At 44.0% G+C, this 21,715-nt stretch overlaps 1 protein-coding gene across 3 annotated transcripts in view; it reads left to right on the forward strand.

The window, feature by feature from the left end:
- RAD54L2 (RAD54 like 2) overlaps window positions 1-21,715 on the forward strand; it is a 91,811-nt gene that overhangs the window by 24,949 nt on the left and 45,147 nt on the right. For all 3 annotated transcript variants that reach the window (XM_081071532.1, XM_081071534.1, XM_081071533.1), the window contains exon 2: window positions 8,020-8,211. In XM_081071532.1, coding sequence (XP_080927658.1) covers window positions 8,073-8,211 — 139 coding nt within the window. In that variant the 5' untranslated portion in view covers window positions 8,020-8,072. The remainder of the gene's footprint in view (window positions 1-8,019; window positions 8,212-21,715) is intronic.

Raw genomic sequence — 21,715 nt, forward strand, 5'->3', positions numbered from 1 at the left:
AACTGGGCCAAATCTACACAAAGAAGGGAGGGCAAGCAGGCGAGTCCAATTTCTACATGCCTGTGGGGTGCCGTTTGTTTATGACATTGATCAGACCTAGAATCTTTCAGAGGGAACCCAAGTGAGACTTGCCTCAGAGATGGTTCCAGTTCCTTCAGGGCCCAGGGGAAGAGCAAGGCCTACCCCCTAGCAAGAGGACATCCTGTCTGCGCTTGGGGGTGCTGAGAGGCTTAATTAATTAGTCTTTTTAACCCTAAATGATTGTGTTTTAAAAGAAAGGAAGCTTGTTGCTAATTTGTGACTAATTAACTCTAAAGAATATTTAGGTATTATTTCAAATCTGTACCTTGAAATAAGATATGTACGTGCTCCTTAAGTGTGTAAATCTTTGGAGAACTAGGAACAGACGATTTTATTCTCTTCCTTGTAAACTGTTTTTTAGACGGTTATTTATTTATTTTTACCACTAGATACTTCGTTGTGTATTTCCTAAGGACATTTTCTTACATAACCATAGAACAATTCTCAAAATCAGGAAATGTTGATAAAATCTTACCTAATCCATAGTTCATATTCAGTTGCATCAACTGTTGTCGTCAGTCCTGGCTCTTAGAGCTGTTTTCTTCCCTGGGACCATGGTCTAACCCGGGGTCCCACACTGCCTTCAGTCTCCTCTAACCTGAAACAGTTCCGAGAGAATTTTTTTTCCCCCCGTGGTGGCGTGTACACAGTTAGTCTCAGGAATTCTTACCTTTTAATTCTCATTGTGAGACTGACTTCCTCATGGCATTCCAGAGAACAGTGCTGCCGCCTTGGGAGGAAAGTGATTGTGTTTGAACGGAACTCATTTGTCATTCAATTCTTCCGTATAGCAGCTACTAATAGATTTGGTAGAGTGAGGGAGATATGTGTTAGTATCTCTACTGTAAAAGAAATGATCGTTGAAAATCTAAAGTGATCCACAGCAACTGGGAAAGTCGGTGGTTATTGTATTACAGAAGGATTCCTGGAAGGTCCCTGCTATAGTCTTACTTTCAAAAGCTTCCATTGGTTGAAATGCTGCTTGCACAGAGCTCTTCAGGATTGCATCTGGTGGGTCAGGGGACGAGATGCGGAGAAGTCTTGATGGCAGTTCATGCTTCCTGTTTGCAGGGCTGTGAAGGGCAAACCATTCCCTCTGGGCACAGCTTATGTTTGTCGGGGTTTCAAGGCACCAGACAGCTCCCCGGCTTTGTGATCCGTGGGGCTCAGGAGAGGGAGGAGCTCGGAGGGCTCGAGCTTTGGGAAGAGACTGATGAGGGAGAGTGGAAGTGGTGATGGGGGGTGGGAGCAGGATTTGGCTTTTCTCCCAGCCTCTTCCGTCTCACCATCTCCGAGAGAAACCTGATCTGGACTGGGGGCTGGTTTAGGCTCCGGGAAGCCTAGGACAGTGGGCCATCCAGGTGGGCCCTTTTCTCTGTAATCCCCGTTTGAAGAGGTTTGGACTCTGTGCAAAGAGATACAGGACTTACAAGTTGAATGGCAACATATTTAGCCAGAATTGCTTTTACTCTGGTTTCATCCCCCATATTCAGAGATCTAGGGACCTTATTTATTTTCTTTTTTTACCACCCTCACTCAGATTACACTGATCTGATGTTTTAATGTATGAGGTGTGTGTGTGTATGTGTGTGTAGAATTTTTTAGAGCCCAGATTTCTCTGGGGAGTAGTGGCTGTGTCACACAGGCTGCTCTTAGTCAAAGCTGTCATTCCCGCTTTAGCTCATCTTCCCAACTCAGTTTGTTCTCTCTCTGCCCTGCCTCTCCCTGTCCCTCAACTAACTAGCTAACTAACTAACTATCTCTCCTTCCTTCTTTCCTTCCTTCCTTCCTTCCTTCCTTCCTTCCTTCCTTCCTTCCTTCCTTCCTTCCTTCCTTCCTTCCTTCCTTCCTTCCCTCCTTACTTCCTTTTTTTCCCCTTCAGCAGACTCCACGGAGAATGAAATGAGTCTTTCATTTGCTCCCCTTAGCAGTGGCCTTCTAGAGCTTTACTCCTATGTATTTAAAACTCCTGCGACTCACCCTGCCAGTGACCTCTAGGATGAAGGGCCTGAGTCAGGGGATCTTTGAGGGAGGGGAACACAAGAAACCTCAACCATGGCCATTTTAAAGAGGGTGTGGATAGTAGAGATCGGCTGGTAAAAGTAAACATTTGACTTTGCAAATGGAGTACTAACTTAAGGCATTGAGAAAGTTGGCCATTGATGGTTAATTACATTTATATAACCTGTGTATATCATTTATATATCAGATTAATCTTGTAGTTTTTTATTTGAATATAATATACACTATTCAAATATTTTATGTAACATGGTCCTCTGTTACATTTAAAAAATGCCAATTTTTCTTTCTTTGTTTTACTTGAAAATTTTGGGGAAGAGAACATAGATCTTGTCTTAAAACAGCACTTCTCAAACTTTTTGGTCTTGGGATTTTTTTATATTCTTAAAAATTATTGAAGACCCCAAAGAGCTTTTGTTTATATGGGTTATTATATTATTATATTATCTATATTTGCTGTATTAGAAATTAAAACTGCAAAATGAAAAATATTTATTTAGAAATAAGCTCATTATATATTAACATAAATAACCTTTTAAATGAAAAACAGCTGTATTTTCTAAAACAATTATAAGAGTAGAATTGTTTTACACATTTGAAAATTTGAAAATGTCTGACTGAATAGAGATGGCTGGATTCTCAGGTCTGCTTCTGGATGTAGTCTGCTGTGACTTATTTTTTATTGTTGACTTATTGTATGGTTGAAGTACTTGAAGAATGTAGTTAGAAAAAGGAGGAGTGTTTTAATAGCCTGTTCAGATAACTGTTGGTGCAGTAGTACCCTCTTGTTCGCAGTTTTGCTTGTTGCGATTTCAGGTACCTGTGGTCAACTGTGGTACAGAATATTAAATGGAAAATTCCAGAAATGAACAAATCATAAGTTTTAAATTGTGCACAGTTCTGAGTCGCGTGATGAAATCTCACGCCATCCTGCTCTGTCCTGCTCTGGATGTGAATCATCCCTTTGCCCAGTGTAGCCACATTGTACACCACCCACATATATTAGCGGTATTGGTGGTCGGATTGACTGTCGAGGTGACCCAGGAAGCCCGTGTCACATGCTCATGTCACTCACCTCACTTCATCTCATCATGTGGGCATTGTGTCATCTCACATCATCGCAAGAGGGTGAGTTCAGTACAGTAAGATATTTTGAGAGAGAGAGACCACATTCACACAACTTTTATTATAGTATATTGTTATAATTGTTCTATTCCATTACTAGTCTTTGTCGTTAATCTCTTACTGCGACTAATTTATAAAATAAATTTCATCATAGGTGTGCGTATCAGATTGGTGCAAAAGTAATTGCGGTTTTTGCAATTGTTTTTAACCTGTTGACCGCACCAACCGAATATAAGAAAAAACATAGTATATACAGGCTTCGGTACTATCTGCGGCTTTAGGCATCCACTGGGGGTCTTGGAACGTATACCCCATGGATAAAAGGGAGCTACTGTAGTTTTTGTTACTATACCAAAACTCTGACAAGTGGTAGTTTCTTCAAGGTTAATTGTAATATGGAATTTGAAACCATATCAAGGAAGTTTTTGTATTCTGTTACATTAAAATCCATTGGCCTATCTTGCACTTTGAATGACTCTTTAACCTGTGCATGATTTTGACTTGGGGCTCCTGTAAAAGGGTGCTGAGGACCCCAGGGATCCCTGGATTACCTTTGGAGGACTGCTGTCGTAGAATCTGGAAGATGAGCTCAGGCCCTTCTCTCATGGAGTGGAGTAAGAGGGGTAACGGAAGCTGAGGGAGACTGGCTTTGCCCATGGTCGTGCAGCTAGTTTCCTACAGAGCTGTGGCTAGAATTGAGGTTTCTTGGCTGATTCTGTGGATGTGGTTCCAGTCCCTGACCCACTGCATTGCCTTTTGGAGAGAGTCATCTGCTGTGGCCGTGTTCCTTAGGGCCCCAAATGTGTTTGTTCCCCTTTCGTTCCTTGTTTTAAGTTCCAAATGCCGAAAGTCTCAATAGATTTCCAAATCAAATATTTTGAGCTATGTCAGTTGAGTTCCGTGGCTGCTTTGTGTGTAATTAAATGTGTTTTTAAGTTAACTGACAGATAATGAAAAGGCTTTTGGGCTCATGGAAGTCGGAAGTACACCCCGGATCTTCGTCTTGTCCAACCAGTGGATCTTGGGGACTGGAAGGTCTCTGGGGTACCCAGTGAGCACTGGGTCTGGACTGAACTTGTTTTTGTTTTGGTCTTTGAATTATATCAATTCTTTGGCTAATGGGTTTCTTTGAAGGGGTATTGCGTAAAGTTTTGGACTGAACATTTTCATGCTCTTAAAAGACTTTTTTTCCATTGTAAATTTACATAAATGCATGGTTTTGTTTGTCTTCTTAATGGGACAAAAGTGTGTGTGGCACTCACTGTGGAATTGCTTTGAGATAATTTGAGGAAATTGAATATACTACTCAAGGTGACCAAAGTTAATGAGGACATGGCAGTTTGGAATGGGTTCTTTTACATCAAGGACGGGAACGGGGTGCTGCCGAGGATGGGCTGCCCCACCGTGGTGAGGCCGTGTGCCCGCGGTTTTCTGGTATCAGCAGGGACTCCCAAGCATGGTTTGCTTTGGGAACAAAGGTGCATGTGTGCTCGCGTGCATGCTCGCGTGTGTGGTCTTTGGGGGTTTTGTCCTCCTGTGTACTCTCCCCCCTGGGGTGTGCCAAAGGGCCATGCCGGTGTGATTAACTCCACGCATTCTTGGCCAGGCACCACTCTGTAGACAGGTGTCCTCGTCTTTGAACTTCCAGGGCAGAAAAACCTTTTCCTTCACTCTCAAGATTGCTCTGAGGGGCTAGACTGAGATTCGCTGTTGCTTTATTTCATAATTATAGTCTCCTTTAGCAAACACCATATATTAAACTGTAGATAGTAACACATTACTTGGGGATTGAATATTTGCTCTTCAGAGTGGTTCTCTTTAGAGTTCCTTTAAATAGCCAATTGTCCAGCTTCATTAAAATAGAATTTGATTCCCAGAATTTGTTTTGTGGAATCCAGTCCTGGTTAAGGTGTGGCACACCCACCAGCCTCTCCTAGTTTCTCTGTTTTAGAGGCAGAACTCCTCTTTACTGGGGACGGCAGCAGCGTTCATGTGGAATGGGAAACAAAAAGCGAGGTGCAGTCTTTCTTATCAGCCATTCCTCTCTGTCTGTCCAGCAGTTCTACTGAGAGCTGACTCCTTCAATCAGGCTGCCCTCCCTGAGTTCTGAAAGGCTGTGCCCCCATGGAAGTGTCTGTGCGGGGGTTGTGGGGGACCTTAGAGACAGAATGTAACTGACCCGGCTGCTGCCCCCAAGATCAGCTTTTCCCCTGCTATTTTCCCTTTATTGCTTTTTTGAAGGAGATCAGTAACAATAAAACCTTCCCCTTAAATAGTTGGTATAGTTCCCTGTGTGATCTCTGGAAAGAAATTAAGTGGCTCGTAGAAGGGAAGGAAAGAGAAAAACTAAATTTGGTGGGACTTAAGAAATCCGTCACTTTCTAGTGCTTTCTGTTATGGGCATCAGATGACCTGGGTACTATTTTAAAGTGTCCTCTGTTGTAAAAACATTTTGAGTAGGAGGCTGGAGCAGTGTCTCTCCCCTATTTTAATACTAGTGCATGTGGTTGTTGGACGTTTAATTGATGTTTACTTCCATCAGAAGCTTTGGGCTGAGGTTGTTTTGAAGATATTTGTTAGCCGGGAGCTTACAGGACACTTTTCCTTGTTACTGCTCACCTCTGAGTGACTGTCATTCTTCCAGCACCACACAATTTTTTCTTTAAAATGACAGGCATTTGGATTACCTAAAGGTACTTGCTAATTAAAAACTGTTCTCTAAAAGCCACTCCATAATTAGCCAAGCACCCTGTAAGCAAAACATTTACCTCAAAGCAGCCTAGGAAGAAACGGGTTGTGCTCATTATGAACACTGACTTCCAAACCCAGAGTAATTGCTGATGAATTATCATCATACTCATGTTCAGAAATAAATTTCACTTCCAAAGCGGCGGATACCTAATTGATTTAATACATCCTATCTAAAACCTGATGAACTGAAGACACCAGGTAGTCATTCCCTCAAAAGATTTGGTCTCTGCTTTGTCATTCGATGAATGAATGATAGCTCAGCATTAGTTATATTAATTTGTATTTGTGGATCACCTCTTTTCACTCTGCTTAGTGCCCTTAGTAGATGTTTTTGGAAGTGTGTTATTAGTGCTAAAATTTTAATTTTATTACTGAATTATTTCACAGCTGTTCTTTGCTTTAGTTGTTTTAAGAGGGGAGGTACATGACACACACTCATCATTCCTGTGGCTTTAAACTGAGCAGCAAGCTTAAACTTAAGTTGTAGCTTTCCAAAGCTCTAAAGGATCCAGCTGGCTTCATTTTGTTTCTGTTTCTGTTCAGGAGAACATAGACATTGTTTCAAGTTGTGTCTGCACCTTGATAAGAGATTTCAGTTCTGGAATAGTTTTTGTGTTGAATAACTAGAGACTTGCTTCAGTTTTTACTTTGGGAGATGGCAGGAATTTTAGGACGGCCTGATTGTTGATGTGGTTGTCTGCAGCAGTTTGTCTTGTAAAAGATTATTTATCTTACACGCCTGCCCCACATTTATTATGAAAAATTTGAAAAATAAAGAAAAAGAGGAAAGAACTGGTCAGTGAATCTTTATGTTAAGATTTTGCTATGTTTGCTGTATCACAGAGCACTCCATGTAGCTTTTTTACCTTGGTTCCCCACCCCCACTCCCCCAACCCCCGACCCCGCAAGATGAAATGACATTTGTAGCTGTTAGTAAAGTGGAGAGAGAAGCACACAGACAGACGTGCACAGTACCTGGCACGTACTAAACATAATAGAGCAGGTTGGCAAATGAGCAAGTGAATGTGAATGAAAGAAGGATTTGAATTAGGACATGCTTCTAGCTCCAGGATACAAAGAAACAATTCCCAGCTAAATCGGTGCCCATACAGGTCTCCTGTTGGTCCAGGAGAAGGCACGCAAGCCAAAGAAGGCAAAGCCCTTTGCCAGACCGCCTCTCTGAAGCCTTCGGTGAAGGTCAGCTTGGCTAACGGAGTTCAGAAGAGGGAATATGATCCCAAAAGCCTGGGGCAGTGGACTAGAGGCTTTTTGGAAGAAACGGATCTGGAACTGAGTCCGCAGATAGGACAGAGTCTGAGAGCAGAGGTGGGCACAGGGGCATTCTGAGCCCTCCACATGCTTTGGAGGAGTGAGAGTGTGATGAATAGCCAGCTGGCCACTGGCAGCCCTTCATTCTGGTGATGGGAGAGTGGACTGTCTTCCTTGTACTGCTCCCCGGCGGGACCCTGGCCTGGTCCCGGCAGGCCCACTCCCTGTCCCTGAGCTCACTCTGCTTGGAGCACTCTCCCTCCAGATGTCTGTGGTTCCCTCTCCCTTCTGGCCTCTGCTCAGTGATAACTTCCCCACCCACCCCGCACCCCATATGGAATAGTACGTCCTTGTGGCACACGCCATCCTCCAGTGCTCCCTACCATACTTTGTTCTGCTTCTCACTGTGTCCCCAAAGCCCAGTATAGTGCCTGGGATTATATAGCCACGTGTGCATACGTATATGTAGGTACAGAGAGTTGGTGCTCAGGGAATAGTTGATGCATGAAGGAATGGACACATGGGAATGCTGAGGTCTATAAGTATGTTTATTTGGTCACTTGAAGATGTTGTCTAAGCAACTAAGAGAAGCTTGAGCTGGGCCGAGAGTCACCAGCATGTGAGGCAGGGCCAGGGTACTGGGTACGGTTAGCTGGCCCTGCTTAGAAAACCTCCAGGGAATTCGTCCTTGGCATGTTCCCTTTGGAAGGTTCCCGCTCCCGAGTGGGTGGAGCCCTTGGTGACTCTGATGCCTGTCGTTCCCCCCCTCCCCAGGACCCCGCAGTGGACCATGAGTCGGTAATGCCCACTGAGGACCTCTGGGAGCCATGTCAGACGAATCCGCCTCAGGGAGCGACCCGGACCTGGACCCGGACGTGGACCAGGAGGAGGAGGAGGAGGAGGAGGAGGAGGAGGAGGTGGCCGTGGGGGAGCACGGCCAGGAGGACGGGGAAGACCTGCTGGAAGGTGAGTGCCGGGCAGCCCGGCTGCCTCAGCGTTTTTCTAACAGCCTTTTGCTGGGAGAGCGTGCTGTTTCCAGTCGGATTTCTTAGGTCACCCATCGAGAGAAGACAGACTGCAAACGGCAGCAACGCACTCATGGCCCAGGAAACGGATTGTTGTGCATAAGCCTCGCGTTAGTGTGGCAAGGACCTTCAGCATTTACGTAGCTCGTTCATCTTTGACAGGCATGCAGACTGAGAGGGGAGCACACCCTGTTTCCCCGAAAATAAGACCTAGCCTGACAGCTCTAATGCGTCTTTTGGAGCAAAAATGAATATAGGATCCTGTGTTGTATTATATTATATTAATTATATTATGTGATATTATATTATATTATATTATATTATATTATATTATATTATATTATATCCGGTCGTATATTACATTATATAAGACCTGGTCTTATAGTAAAATAAGACCGGGTCTTACATTAATTTTTGCTCCTAAAGACGCAGTAGAGCTGATTGTCCGGCTAGCTCTTATTTTTGGGGAAACACAGTACTTGCCCAAGTCATGCAGGGGTAATTGGCAGAATCCCTGTGGTCACACTTTGTGGTCTGGGGGTCATGGACCCATGACGTAGCCGCAGGTAGGCGCGGGGGTAACAGTGAGTGGTGTGAGTTTCCTGAAATTACACTCACAGCTCTGCTCATGTGGACATGCGTGGTTGATTTGGGGAGAGATTCTCAGGTAGGGTCCCAACTCCAGAAAGCTGATTGCATCTCCTGCAGTGTCGCTCTGCCTCCAGCTGCTCCAGTGACTGTAAATTGCTCCTGGTGGGAGAGAACTGCACCTCCATAGCTGGTAGTCCCCCTCTGGACGCCGATTTGGTTTGCTCAGCTCTTTCTTCATCCCCAACTTGTTGGAGTAACCCTGGACTTCTTTTTGTCTTTAGTTTTAGACCAGCTGGCCAGCCACAGAGCTGCTTCATTAGTTCCAGCCTTGCATGCATGGAACTTAGTTATCTGTCATTTCCTCTTGACTGAGGAATCAAGTTTGTCTCTTTACAACAGACCATCCTAGAGGAATGGGACATTGCATTGGGGAAGTACACTCGGCCATTCTCTGGATTCCAGGACAATGAACATGGATCCTCTTTCTTTCCTGATATTACTCTCATTCTTCCTAACAGCTGCCTTGGGCGTCAGGGGTCAGTTTTTCCCTCATTTGTACTGTCTCGAAGTCTCAGCCACATTTCCAGTTCATCTCTGGCAGGGAAATTACCATTTCATTCCACTGTTAGCTTCTCCAGTTGGAGTCTCCCCCTCAGCTGGTCCTGTATTTCCTTCCTGTGAAGTAGAATGAGTAGAAATAATGGAGGCTAGTGGTGTGGGGCTGACCGGCAGACTGGGCACTCGCAGTTCCCCAGTTGCTGTTCGAGTCCCCAGGTGTCTGCAGCACTTTTTGATTTTTATCGTTTGGGTCCTGAGACTTATATTGTCAGATACCCCTAGAACTCTTGTCAGGTCTAGATTGAATTTTAGGTGCTGCTGGCGAGTATAAAGGAGGTACACACACACACACACACACACACACACACACACACACTCACACACTCACACACGTGCGTGCGCATCTTCCCTCTTGTTTTTTGGAATCCTTTCTCCTTGTCAGATTCTTAATTACTCAAAATTACATTATATGCTTCCCGGGACTTTATTATTATTTATTTAGAAGTGCGAGAATTCAATTGTGATTTGTCCCAAAATAGTGTAGCTGTGCAGTTGGAGTATTTTCAAAAAAGATTTATACAATTTTCATATGAAATAATTTTTTAAAAATTTGAAATGATGTATTTTCATTGATTATGAAGTTCAGAGTGATAAAAAATGTTCCGCAGATACTGTCTCCTCCTCTTGCCCTGCGAGGGTATCTAACTTCTATGTTTCACTCTAGTGTTAGAGCTATACAATCCCCCCACCCCCGCCAAGGAAAAGTGATACTTCTGTCACTTGTGGCAACTCGACAACTCTGTTTTAGCTCTTGAAGCTTTTCTGGTCCTCTCATTTTGAACACTATGCAGTTTTGCTGAAACCTCTTCAGTCCTGCCCTCGCTGCCTTGGCCTGCTGGTTGTCCCACAGTCCTGATGGGCAGAACAACCAGCTATTCTAAAATTAGGAATAGCTATGAATAATCTAGTCTTAGTTGGCATAGTGTGAGGTGGCCCTGTTGTTTTCTTAGAGCAGTGGTTCTCAGCCTAGAATGATTTTGCCTCCCACGGGACAATTTACAATGTCTGAAGACATTTCGGGTTGTCACGACTCTTAGGGTGGGGGAGGAGCGCTGCTGGTGTCTTGTGGGTAGAGTCCAGGGATGCTGTTAAACATCCTACATTGCAGAGGACAACCCCCTCCTCCACACAATTATCCAGCCCCAAACGTCAGTAGTGCTGAGGTGGAGAAACCTTTTCAAAAAGGAGACTGTTACTTCAGCCCTTTTTATTTGAAGTTTCATTCCTATTGGATAATAATAGCTCGCTTTTATATTGCTTCACCATAGTTTACAGAAACATCTGAACAACCTTAATAACTTTTTCAAAGAGCTGTCTTTTGGCTTTGGTGATCCCCTCTTTTGTGTTTGTTTTCTTTGTAATTTCTACTTTACAATATTCTTCCTTCTATTTCTTTTGGTTTATTTTGCATTACTTTCAAGCTTCTTAGGAATTTGCTTAAGCTCATTTCAGGCTTTCCCCCCCAATATAAGCATTTGGAACTATAAATTTCCCTCTAAGTACTAGCTCTGTCCCCCACAAGCATTTTGACACACTTTCTCCTACTTGATTGTCTTGATAATCCTGTGTGGTGGGTGGGAGGGCAGATACGTTTTACGGATGATGAAACTGAGGTCAGAAAGGCGAGTGGCTCACTCTAGTTTAGCTAGAGAGTGGCCTTCGGTTTCCAAGGCAGTGCTCCTTTTTTAAACCCATGCTGCTTCTGAGAGCACAGATCATATAGTTCCCTTGCTTGTGATGTGTTTGCTTGCTTTCTTAGTTTGTACTCTGAGGGAAGACGGTGATTGGTGACGTTGTGGAGAAGAGATACGCGGATGATTAGAAGTATAACAGGAATAAAGTCAGAGGAGAAGGGAAAGTATGCAGGGCCGGAGCACGGGGAGCTGTCTTATCTGGTGTAGAAGCCGACAGAGGAGGCGGATGACCAGAGCGAGCCTGGAGTGCTGGGTGACCTGCGGTCACATCGCTAAGGAGTTCAGGTAGCGTGGGATCTGCTGCCTTTCACTGAGGAGCATCTGTAGGCCTTTGCTTTTAGGACCGTTGTCCTAGCAGTGGCCAGAGAGATGGTCTGTACACAGGGGAGGCCAGTTGGGTCTGTGGGAGCACTTAAAGAGTTAAGGAGGTTGTGAACTCTTGGCGTCAGTTGACCTGCACAGGAAGAGTAAGTAGTCAGGTTGTTGCAGTGCAATTTACAGGACTTATTGGCTATGTGGGGCCGGTTGAAGAAGGACTAGGTAAAGCCTGGGACGATGATAAAACCTTTACAAAGTGTGAAGATTGGAACAGGGAGTGGATGGGGGCGTTAAAAATATCTTTAGCTTTGCCACATTAAGTTGGGGCATTGTCTCCCCCTTGACCTTTGCATGTTGACTACTAGGATTTTAGTCCAGGAACTGGATGTGATAGAACAGGGAGGCTTTGGCTACTGGAGAATAGCACCATGACTTTGTCTTCAAAAAAATGGGATGGAGGGTGGCCGGGTGGCTCAGTTGGTTAGAGCGCGAGCTCTGAACAGCAGGGTTGCCAGTTCGACTCCCACAAGGGATGGTGGGCTGTGCCCCCTGAACACGGCACCTTGAGCTGAGCTGCCACTGAGGGCCGGATGGCTCAGTTGGAAAAAAAAAAAAAAGGGATGCAGATAGTGCTTTCTCTTTAGAACATGATAGGGGACCCATGGCACGTTATGAGAAATTTTAGCTTTGGTTTTCCTTTTCTTTTTTTTAAATTAAAGTTGAATGGGGTGACAATTGTTTGTAAAGTTACATAGATTTCAGGTGTACAATTCTGTATTACATCATCTATATATCACATTGTGTGTTCACCACGCAGAGTCAGTTCTCTTTTCATCACCACATATTAGACTCCGTTTACCCTCTTCCAGAGCGCCCCTTCCCCCTTCCCCTCTGGTAACCCCTAGACTATTGTCTATGTTTTTGAGGTTTTGTTCCTTCATTTGTTTGTCTTGTTCTTTTGTTGTAGCTTTGGTTTTTCATTCCCCTGTTTTTCCTTTCTCTTGATGTCTGTACTGGGCTTTCTCTGTTCTTCTGGAATGGTGGGGAAAGTTGAGTGTCAGCACCTTTGGGGTCTGTCGTTATTAGAGACAATGACTCAAAACTTGATCCCCCTGGAATTGACTTTCCTTATGCAGTGGTTTTTCTGGCTCTGTATTGGCTTCTATCTCAGCTTTAGGTCCAATCTCTTGTCAGGCACATTTAGGACTCCTCAGGAGAAAAGTTGGGGCAGCTCTGGTTTAAGTACATCAAGATCTGGACGCAGACTGGCTTGATGGGAACATCTTTTCAGAACATATAGACCCTCTTGTTTTCCATATTGTCTACTTTATATGGCCTGTCAGGATAGCAGGACCTAGAATTGCAGATAGATATGTGGCATACTTCGTCCCTTCTGGGACCTGCTTCACAGCCACTTTGTTGACAGAAAGCCTCCTCTATGTCAACTGTGGCCTCAGGCTGGCCTCTTTTACCTTGGACCACTGGGTGAGGGAAGCTGGTTTCCTTCTCAACCCCTGGGTCTCTGATCTCCTGCAGTGAGTTTGCTTTTTGCTTTTTCTCTGACCCCATTCTACTTGTCTTCTTTGCTTGCAATATAAAGAATCAGGGATGAAGTGTTCTAGGCAGAGGGCCAGAGCAAAGGCCCTGAGGTGGGAACAGATTTGCTTGTTTAAGAATCAGGAAGGTAGAGGCCAAGATGGCTGGAGCATAGAGAGCGAAGGGCCGAGTGGTCTGGCATGAGATAGAGGGGCCGAAGCATGTAGCTCCAGTGGTGGTGATTTGAGATATACTTGGGACCCAAGGTTTATTTGTTTGGGTTCTAACAAATGCTATTTCAGACTTTCACTGTGAGTTCTGGACATACCAGTAAATAGTAGTAGTCTGCAGGAAAGTCATGCTCTCTGGGCAGCTGGAAGTGAAAGAAGCATAGGAGAGCCCCCAGGGTTTTTTACTAAGATCAGAATCTGTGGGTTTTGTTTCGAAAGAATTGTACCTGGGAGGAGTAGCTTCGGCACTCTAATGGGAATCCTAGCCAATTTGTTTCTTCCTCCTATGGAAGCCCACAGGGCGCTTCACAAGACAGCCTAGATCATGGGGTTGTAGTTTTCATCATTTATTATATCACCCATAATTCTAGCAGCCAGAGTTAGCAAGAGTGCTGATGTTTTGTTAACATTTTTTCAATCTTTTTTCTATGTAAATGTATATTTTTACAAAACTAATAGTATTGTATAGTCTTTTTTTCCATGCGCCATTTAAAGTTCTTCAAAATCAGAATTATTTTATAATTCCATGGCATTTAATTTATTTTTTACTTCTCTAAAGTTTTTATTTTTAAAAGATAAAAGTAAAAAGATCAGAGGTTGCCAAGGGTTTGGGGCAGGGGGTGAATTGGTAGAGCACAGAGGATTTTTAGGATAGCAGAACTACTTTGTATGACTCTATAATGGTGGATATGTGTCATTATACATTGTCTAAACCATGAAATGTGCAACACCTAGATTGAACCCTAATGTAAACTACGAACTTTGAATGATAATCATGTGTCAGTGTAGGTTCATCAGTCCTAACAAATGTACCGTCTGGTGGGCATGTTGATAATTTTGTGCATCAAAATCGTCAGCTGACTGTGAGAAGCATAGCAGACCAAGTAAACCTCGATAGAGAAACAGTTAGGAAAATCTTAACTGAAAATCTTGGCATGAGAAAGAAAGGTGTGTGCAAAAATGGTCCCGAAGGAGTTCACTGATGAAAAATAGCAAAGGAGAGCTGAAGTTTGCCAAGACCTTTTAGAGAGGCAAGACGATGTTTTGGGCCGTGTTATCACTGGTGATGAAACATGGGTGTACCAATACAACCCTGAAACAAAGTGTCAAAGTACACAATGGAAGTCAGCCAGTTCTCCACCACCAAAAAAGTTCTGTCAGTCCAACTCAAGAGTCAAAACGATGCTGCTAACCTTTTTTGATATCAGAGGGATTATTCATTATGAATTTGTACCCACTGGACAAACAGTTCACCAAGTTTACTATTTGGAAGTTCTGAAAAGGCTGCGTGAAAAAGTTAGACGAAAACAACCTGAACTTTTCGCCAACAATTCATGGCTCTTGCATCACGACAATGCACCAGCTCACAGGGCACTGTCTGTGAGGGAGTTTTTAGCCGGTAAACAAAGAACTGATTGGAACACCCTCCCTACTCACCTGATTGGCCCCCAATGACTTCTTTCTTTACCCGAAGATAAAGGAAATATTGGAAGGAAGACATTTTGATGGCATTCAGGACATCGGGGGTAATACAACTACAGCTCTGATGGCCATTCCAGAAAAAGAGTTCCAAAATTGCTTAGAAGGGTGGACTAGGCTCTGGCGTTCGTGCATAGCTTCCTAAACGGAGTACTTCAGAGGTGACTGTAGTGATATTCAGCCATGAGGTATGTAGCACTTTTTCTAGGATGAGTTCGCGAACTTAATTGTCAGACCGCACATGAACATTCACATACAAGCCTTTGTATGGACGTGTGCCTTCTTTTAGCTTTAGTAATGGATTCTGTCATCTCTAATGGCGATCCAAGTCATGGGGGAAATGGAATTGGATAGAACTAAGAATAGAATGTGGTGACATTTTGCTAGAGACTTTCCTTTAGATGAACCATTAACATTCAGTGAATAAGGTTATCCCTCTGTCCATGAATGCAAGTGACTATTTTCTGGCCCACAGACCACTGTCTATGTTTAAGAGTATCAGACTAGACTTTTTGTTAAATACATTAGTTGAAATCAAGTTCTCATTAGAAAGGTACCTAGTAGTGTCTGTTAGGAGCCAGTTGCTTAAGAAGCTGTGTAGCCCAGTTAGTGTCAGTGTCTAAAAGTGGCAGGTCTCAGAGAGAGCGGGGGCGTCAGAAGAACAACACAATGTGTGAGAGCAGCAGGGCAAGAGGAGGCATTCATTCCATCAGTCAATATTTATTGAGCACCTTCTTTTCGCTAGGGATTGTCATGGATGTTGGGAATATAGCAGGGAATAAAATGTTTCTCACGGGATTTTCATTCTAGCAGATGGAGACAGATGACAAATAAGTACCATAAACCATATGCTAGAAAGTGGTAAGTGCTGTGAAGAAAGGGGAGACTGGGTAAAGTTTGAGGGTGCGTGATGCCATTTTATGTAAAATGGTTAAGAAAGAGCCCACTTGATTAGGTGACTTTTGAGTTGAGCCATGCAGGAAGTAACGGGGCTAGCCTGGTGGCTGTCTAGGGAAAGGACATTCTAGGCAGGTTAGATTCTAGTAAGAGCAAAGAGCCAAAGGCAGGAGCTTTCTTGGTATGGGGAAGGAACAACAAGGAGCCCAGCGTAGCTGAGGCAGGTGTAACAGGATGAGGGAGGTAGAAGCGAAGCCATGGGTTAGACTTGGGGCCGCCTTCTGTGAGGTGAGCGCAATGGGAGGGTTTGAGCAGAGGAGTGACCCGATCTGACTTGGGTTTTAAAAGATCACTCTGGCTGCTATGTAGGGAATAGGCTATACGGAAGCTAAGGGCAAAAACAGGGAGACCTGTTAGGAGTGTAGGCAGGAGGTAATGGCTTGGTAGAGGTGGTAGAAATAGTTGGATTCTGGATGCGTTTGAAGATAGAGTCAATAGGTTGATGAAATGGATGTAGATTGTGTGAGAGAAAGAAGATAAGGATGGATTCCAAGGTTTTTGGACTGAGCAACTTGAAGATGCCATTTTCTGGGTTTGGGAAGATTCTAGGAGAGATTGGGGGCAGACAGGAATTTGTTTTTGGTGACAAGTTAAGTTTAACATGTCTTATGCCTCTGATTTGAGATGTCCAGAAGGCAGTTAGTATTGACTTAAAATTCATAAAAGAACTCTGTTGTAGATTAAAATGTGGGATATATCTCTATATAAACGGTACTTAAATCACAGGTCAGGATGAGGTCATCCAAGGAATTAGAAAAGTTAGAAGTGATCTGAGTGACTAAGCACTACTGTGTTTCCCTGAAAATAAGAGCTAGCCGGACAATCAGCTCTAATGCATCTTTTGGAGCAAAAATTAATATAAGACCCGGTTTTATATTACATTAGATAAGACCCGGTCTTATATTAAAATAAGACCAGATCTTATATTAATTTTTGCTTCAAAAGATATATTAGAGCTGATTGTCCAGCTAGCTCATTTTCGGGGCAACACGGTAGTACTCAGAGACAGGATGAGGATATCTAGGAAGGAAGACTGAGAAGAAATGGCCACTGAGGTTTTAAGTGACCCAAGAGAAAAGTGCTGTGGAAGCTAAATTTAAGGAATCATTTCAAGGAGGGAGCGATCAACTGTGTTAGTTAAAGGCTCCTGATAGCCTTGTTGTATGAAGACTAAGAATTGAGCACTGGATTTAGCAGTGCGGCGGTACTGAGCAGTTTCAGGGCTGTGACAGGGGCTCAAACAAGAACAGGTAACGAGGAATTGGAGATTCCAAGAATAGACAACTCTCATGAGGAGTTTTGCTATATAAGGAAACAAAAGGAAAGTGGCAGTAAGTGAAGCATTTGAGATCAAGGAAAGACTTTTTTAAAAGTTGAGAGGTTTTATCCTGTTAACTTTTCGCCAGTGGGATTGATCAGATAGGGTGGGAGAAATTGATGATGCAGGAGAAATTCGGTACAGTCCATACTGGCTCAAGCCAAGCTGCAACTATGGCCTGGGAAAGCCTTTGCTTCAGCAGTTAGTGTGTGATAGAGAGAAACGCCCCTCAGGGCAAGGCCACCATCTTCACCTCAACTTTTATGATCTTGGGCAAGTCCTTGCTGAACTTTTAGGTTCTTTTTCACAGAATGAGAAGTCTGTAACCTGTTGTACCCTTGTTTAGGATGAAGACAGGGAAAGATGGGCCTGTCGTTAAGAACCAAAAGGAATCACCAAAGCAGAGAAGAGGGCTGTGGGCGGTGGGGAGGTGGAGTGAGTGCTAAGGCAGACAGACAGAGTTAATAGCTCCCTGTTATTACGCATTTCAGCTTTTCATTCTCAACTTAGATGGCCAGCAGCATTCCTTACATTACAGATTCAAGTCAGATCTTTCAATTCTGTATTTGTCCTGTCTTCCTTCTCTCCTTCCCCAGAAAGTTGTATCACCTTCTTCTGACACAATAGGAATATCTGTTGTTGGACTGATTTTTCAGAATAGCCTGTCAGAGTTTAGGGTGACCTCCTTCTTGGAAATGAAGTGGTGCCAATTTTGATACCAATTTCTGTATGCCAGGCTTAGAGACACAAAGGGGCAGAAAGTTTGGGTGTGCTGGGGGCAGAGATTGTAAACCTGTGTCAGTAAAGCGTGTCATGCGTGCACAGTCACTCAGAGTGACTTTGTAGGCCGATAACACTCCTTCCCAGTAATCCACGGAGCGGTGGCTTCTGATCGTGGGGTTCATTTGCATTTCCCTAATTCCCTAAGGTGTTGAGATCTTTTCCATATGCTTTGAGGACCATTTTCACTTTTGTGAAATACCTGAGGACACTTTTTTTGACCATTTTTCTTTTCTTCCACCTATTTATTATTGATCTATAGGAATTCTTTATATTTGGATATGAGCCTTTTGTTAGACACGTATACACGTATACACGTCTTTCCCGTCTAGATTGCTTGATTTTTCACCTTCTTGGTTTTGGGGTATTTGGGTTTTCTTTTCTTTCTTTTCTTTTTTTCTTTTTTCTTTTTTTTTTTTTTTTGCACAGTCTTGTGCTCTTTTTTTAAATTGTGTTTTTTGATGAATAAATGTTTTGATTTTAATGAAATCGAGTTTATCATTTTTTCGCCTTTGTGTTTAGTGCTTTTTGTGCCTTGTTTAAGAAATCTTTGTCTCCCCCAAGGTCATGAAGCTATTCTCCTATTATTTTCTAGGAGCTTTAATGGTTTAACTTTACTTAGGTCTATGATTCATCTGGAATTGGTTTTTGTATGGTATAAGGTAGGGGTTAAGTTTCATCCCCCAATATGATTATCTAATTGACCCAGCACTCTGCATTGCATTGTTGTTGTACCCTTGTTGTAAACCAAGGCAGAGTACATACATGGCTCTGTCTCTGAACTCTGTTTTTTTGCCCACATGACTTTCTGGGAAATGGGAGCATAGGGGAGACTGTGTAGTATGATAGCTAAGAGCACGAACTCTGGAGCCAGGTCAACCACCTGGCTGACAGGGTACAAATTCTATCTTTACCACTTATAGCTTTGTGAGGCAAGTTTCCTCATCTGTAAAATGGGAATAATTACAGGATCATCTACCTCAAAACCGGGCTGTTTCGAAGACTAAATGAGTGAATATTTGTAACACCAGTAAATCCAGCTGAAGCACTGCTGGAGGTCTAGTTCCTGAGGAGCAGAGCTGGTGACCAGAGCAGATGTTGGATGGCCTTGGCTATGACTGGGGATGGGTGGGGTCCATAGCTAGCAAGGCTCACCAGCTATCAACCGGTTGCGAGGCAGGCAGCTGTTCACCAAGTTCTGTGCCTGCCCTGGCTTCAGAGTTACCAGCAACCCTCCTAAAAGAAAGAAAGGTCTTGAAGTATTTTCTGAATCATCTTCTGAAGCCTTCGGGTGGCCTGTGGTCTGATTTAGGATACAGAAGCAGGATGTGCCAGGTTTGAATGAAGTTCCCTCAAACAACATACCAGGAGAGATGGCAACAGCTAGTATTAACTTCTTTCCATAGTTGTATCAACAGGCACTGAAGCTTAGCAGTGTCGGGCACATGCTAAGATAAAAAGGAAAAAAGCTCAAGACGGCTTTCCAGAGGCTGACCGCTACGCCGAAACCTGACAGAGAGCATGAGTTAGAATTAAGTTATTAGAATCTGTCACACAACTGTTAGACGAAGAGATGGGAAAGAGGGGCACAGTAAAGGCCCAGAGACCCCTGAGAGAGTGCTGTGCTTTTGGGGGTGGAGAGCGTGGAGCAGAGGGTGTGTGGGTGGAGGTGGTTGGAGGGAGGTACTTGGGCAGAGAGAACCTGCAAGCTGGGAAACAGAAAAGGCCTGAAGCTTTTTAGATTTTATCCTAAGGGCATAAGGGACAGTTTTAAAGTGTTTTTAAAGATCCTGGGTGGGTGGAGACTGTGACATGATCAGATTCAGAAAGCTCACTCTTTCTGCAGTGTGGATTGGAGGGGGAGACAGGAGGCAGGGCGACCATTTGGAGACTGGCACAGGAATCCGGACCAGGTAATACAGGGCATGGAGAGAAGAAGTAGAGGGGGACATTGAGGTACCTTCTACAGCCACAAAATTTGTGATTGAACGTGAGGAGAGGAGAGAAGGCAAGGATAAGGTTTCTTCCCTTGATGGTGACCTGGTACAGTAGGGGGTCTATAGAATTGCTACACTATGGAGTACAAGGTCCTGGGCGTGCCACCTCCGAGTACTCTGCCAGCTTAGAGACTGTAGCACTGTCAACGGAAGAAATGCCTGGACCTGTAGAAAAGTTGATAGTTTATTAAAGCCACACTGCTGACATGCCAGGAAGCAAGATCTCAAATGCTCCAGAGAATTACAGTTTTGTAGTTTCTTTTATACATTTGGAATTAAGGAGGGAACTAAGGAAGATTGCATGGAGGTGGGAGAAAACAAGGCTGGGAAATCTCTATGATTGGATTACGACATCATTACAAAAGTGTTACCCTATGTAGAACAGTGGACAGCTTGCTTCAGGTGAAGAGAAACCTTTTGTAGGCTTGGGGGCTGACTCCATACCAGGACCGGCTCACTTAGGAATTTATGGTCAGATCGCCCTGTGAGGGTACAGATTTATTACAGAGCCTTTTTCATCCACAGTACGTACTTTCTAGCCACTCTCCTTTTGATCGTTCCTTTCTTTTCACCTATCAGGAAACAAGGCTTCAGTGTGCTTCCAGATATGTACTTATTTCCTTTGAAATTTCTATGGCTCCAAGGAAAAGGTTTGTTGTTTTACTTTTAATATGGCCAGTCACAAAGGGCTTTACTTGTCTTTCTCTACCTGGACTTCATGCTCCAGCTGTTTGCATTCAGAGTTAACATTTAAGGATTCAACTTATGAGACAAGTCAGAAGGTCAACGGCATGCAATAGCTTATTGTTTTGCCAAGACATGACTTTAAATGAAGCTCTTTTTTAAATATTTATTTCTCAATCGGAGATGACACATGGAATGATAGTCTCTTTCAGCTGGGGTGTGGGAACTGGTCATTGAGTCCTGCCTTCCACACCTGCTCCTCAGCCTACCCTTTTCTCTGCTTTTAAGTCAGGAATAATTAACATCATTCAGAGTCTGAGGGATCATTTGAATGTTTCGGGTACCCCTGAGTGCGTCCTGTGGAGGAAATTCTGCGCTGCAGTGTGCTCCATTTCCCAGCGTCATGTCTGCTGCTAAGTCTGAGGTTCGCTTGTGAAGCGCGTCTTGGTTCACAGCCCTTCCTCAACTCTGCACCCTTGTGGGAATTTGTGTGGCTTTATTTTTTTGCTGTTTGTAGCCTCAGTGCTGCAAGGTGTTCATCAGTAGAATGGAAAAGTAAACTGAGTTCTGTTGATCTCGCCCCTCCCCCTGGGTTACTGGCATGCTTTTGCTTGTCCTTAGGACCAGTTTTACTACCTCTAGCCTCTTAGGTTCCCAGACACAACAGTTACAAATTGTGGAGTATTATCACCTTAGTGTGTGTCCCCAAACCCCCTCTCTGAGCTGGTAGTGTTCCTGTGTGCCCTCCTGGGCGCCTCTTGCTTGTTGTGGATGCCCTTCCATGGGCCCCTAGTGGAGTTTGCATGTTATGGAAAGCTGTGTGTGTTAATCTGGGCGTCTGCCCCATTCATAGTGGATTGCAAGAGGGTGTGACTGGAACAGCAGTGTGGGCCTTCACCTGCCTGAGCTCTGGAGGGCGGGGCCACGATCCCCCGAGTCTGTAAACAGACTCCCTCTCTTCATTCTTTTAAAATCTCCACTTTGGGGATGCAGAGGGCCTATTTGCCCCTCTAACTAGCTCTCAGCTCTCAGGCTCACTGGAGGTGCTCAGAGATTGCTTTCTAGCCTCCTTCAAAGTGACTGCCAACTGGTGTCTCTAGGAAGAGCAGGCCCTTGAACCAGCTCCAGTGCTGACACCTCTGGTTATGTAACACCAAGCAGCTGCAACATCCGGGACCACCTTATTCTACTGGCCCTTTAGTGATCCTGAAGTTTCAGGAATAAAGTCTTGAGTCTTTATTTC

Source organism: Rhinolophus hipposideros (genome assembly GCF_964194185.1).
Source record: "Rhinolophus hipposideros genome assembly, chromosome: 14".
In the NCBI taxonomy this organism is placed as follows: domain Eukaryota; kingdom Metazoa; phylum Chordata; class Mammalia; order Chiroptera; family Rhinolophidae; genus Rhinolophus; species Rhinolophus hipposideros.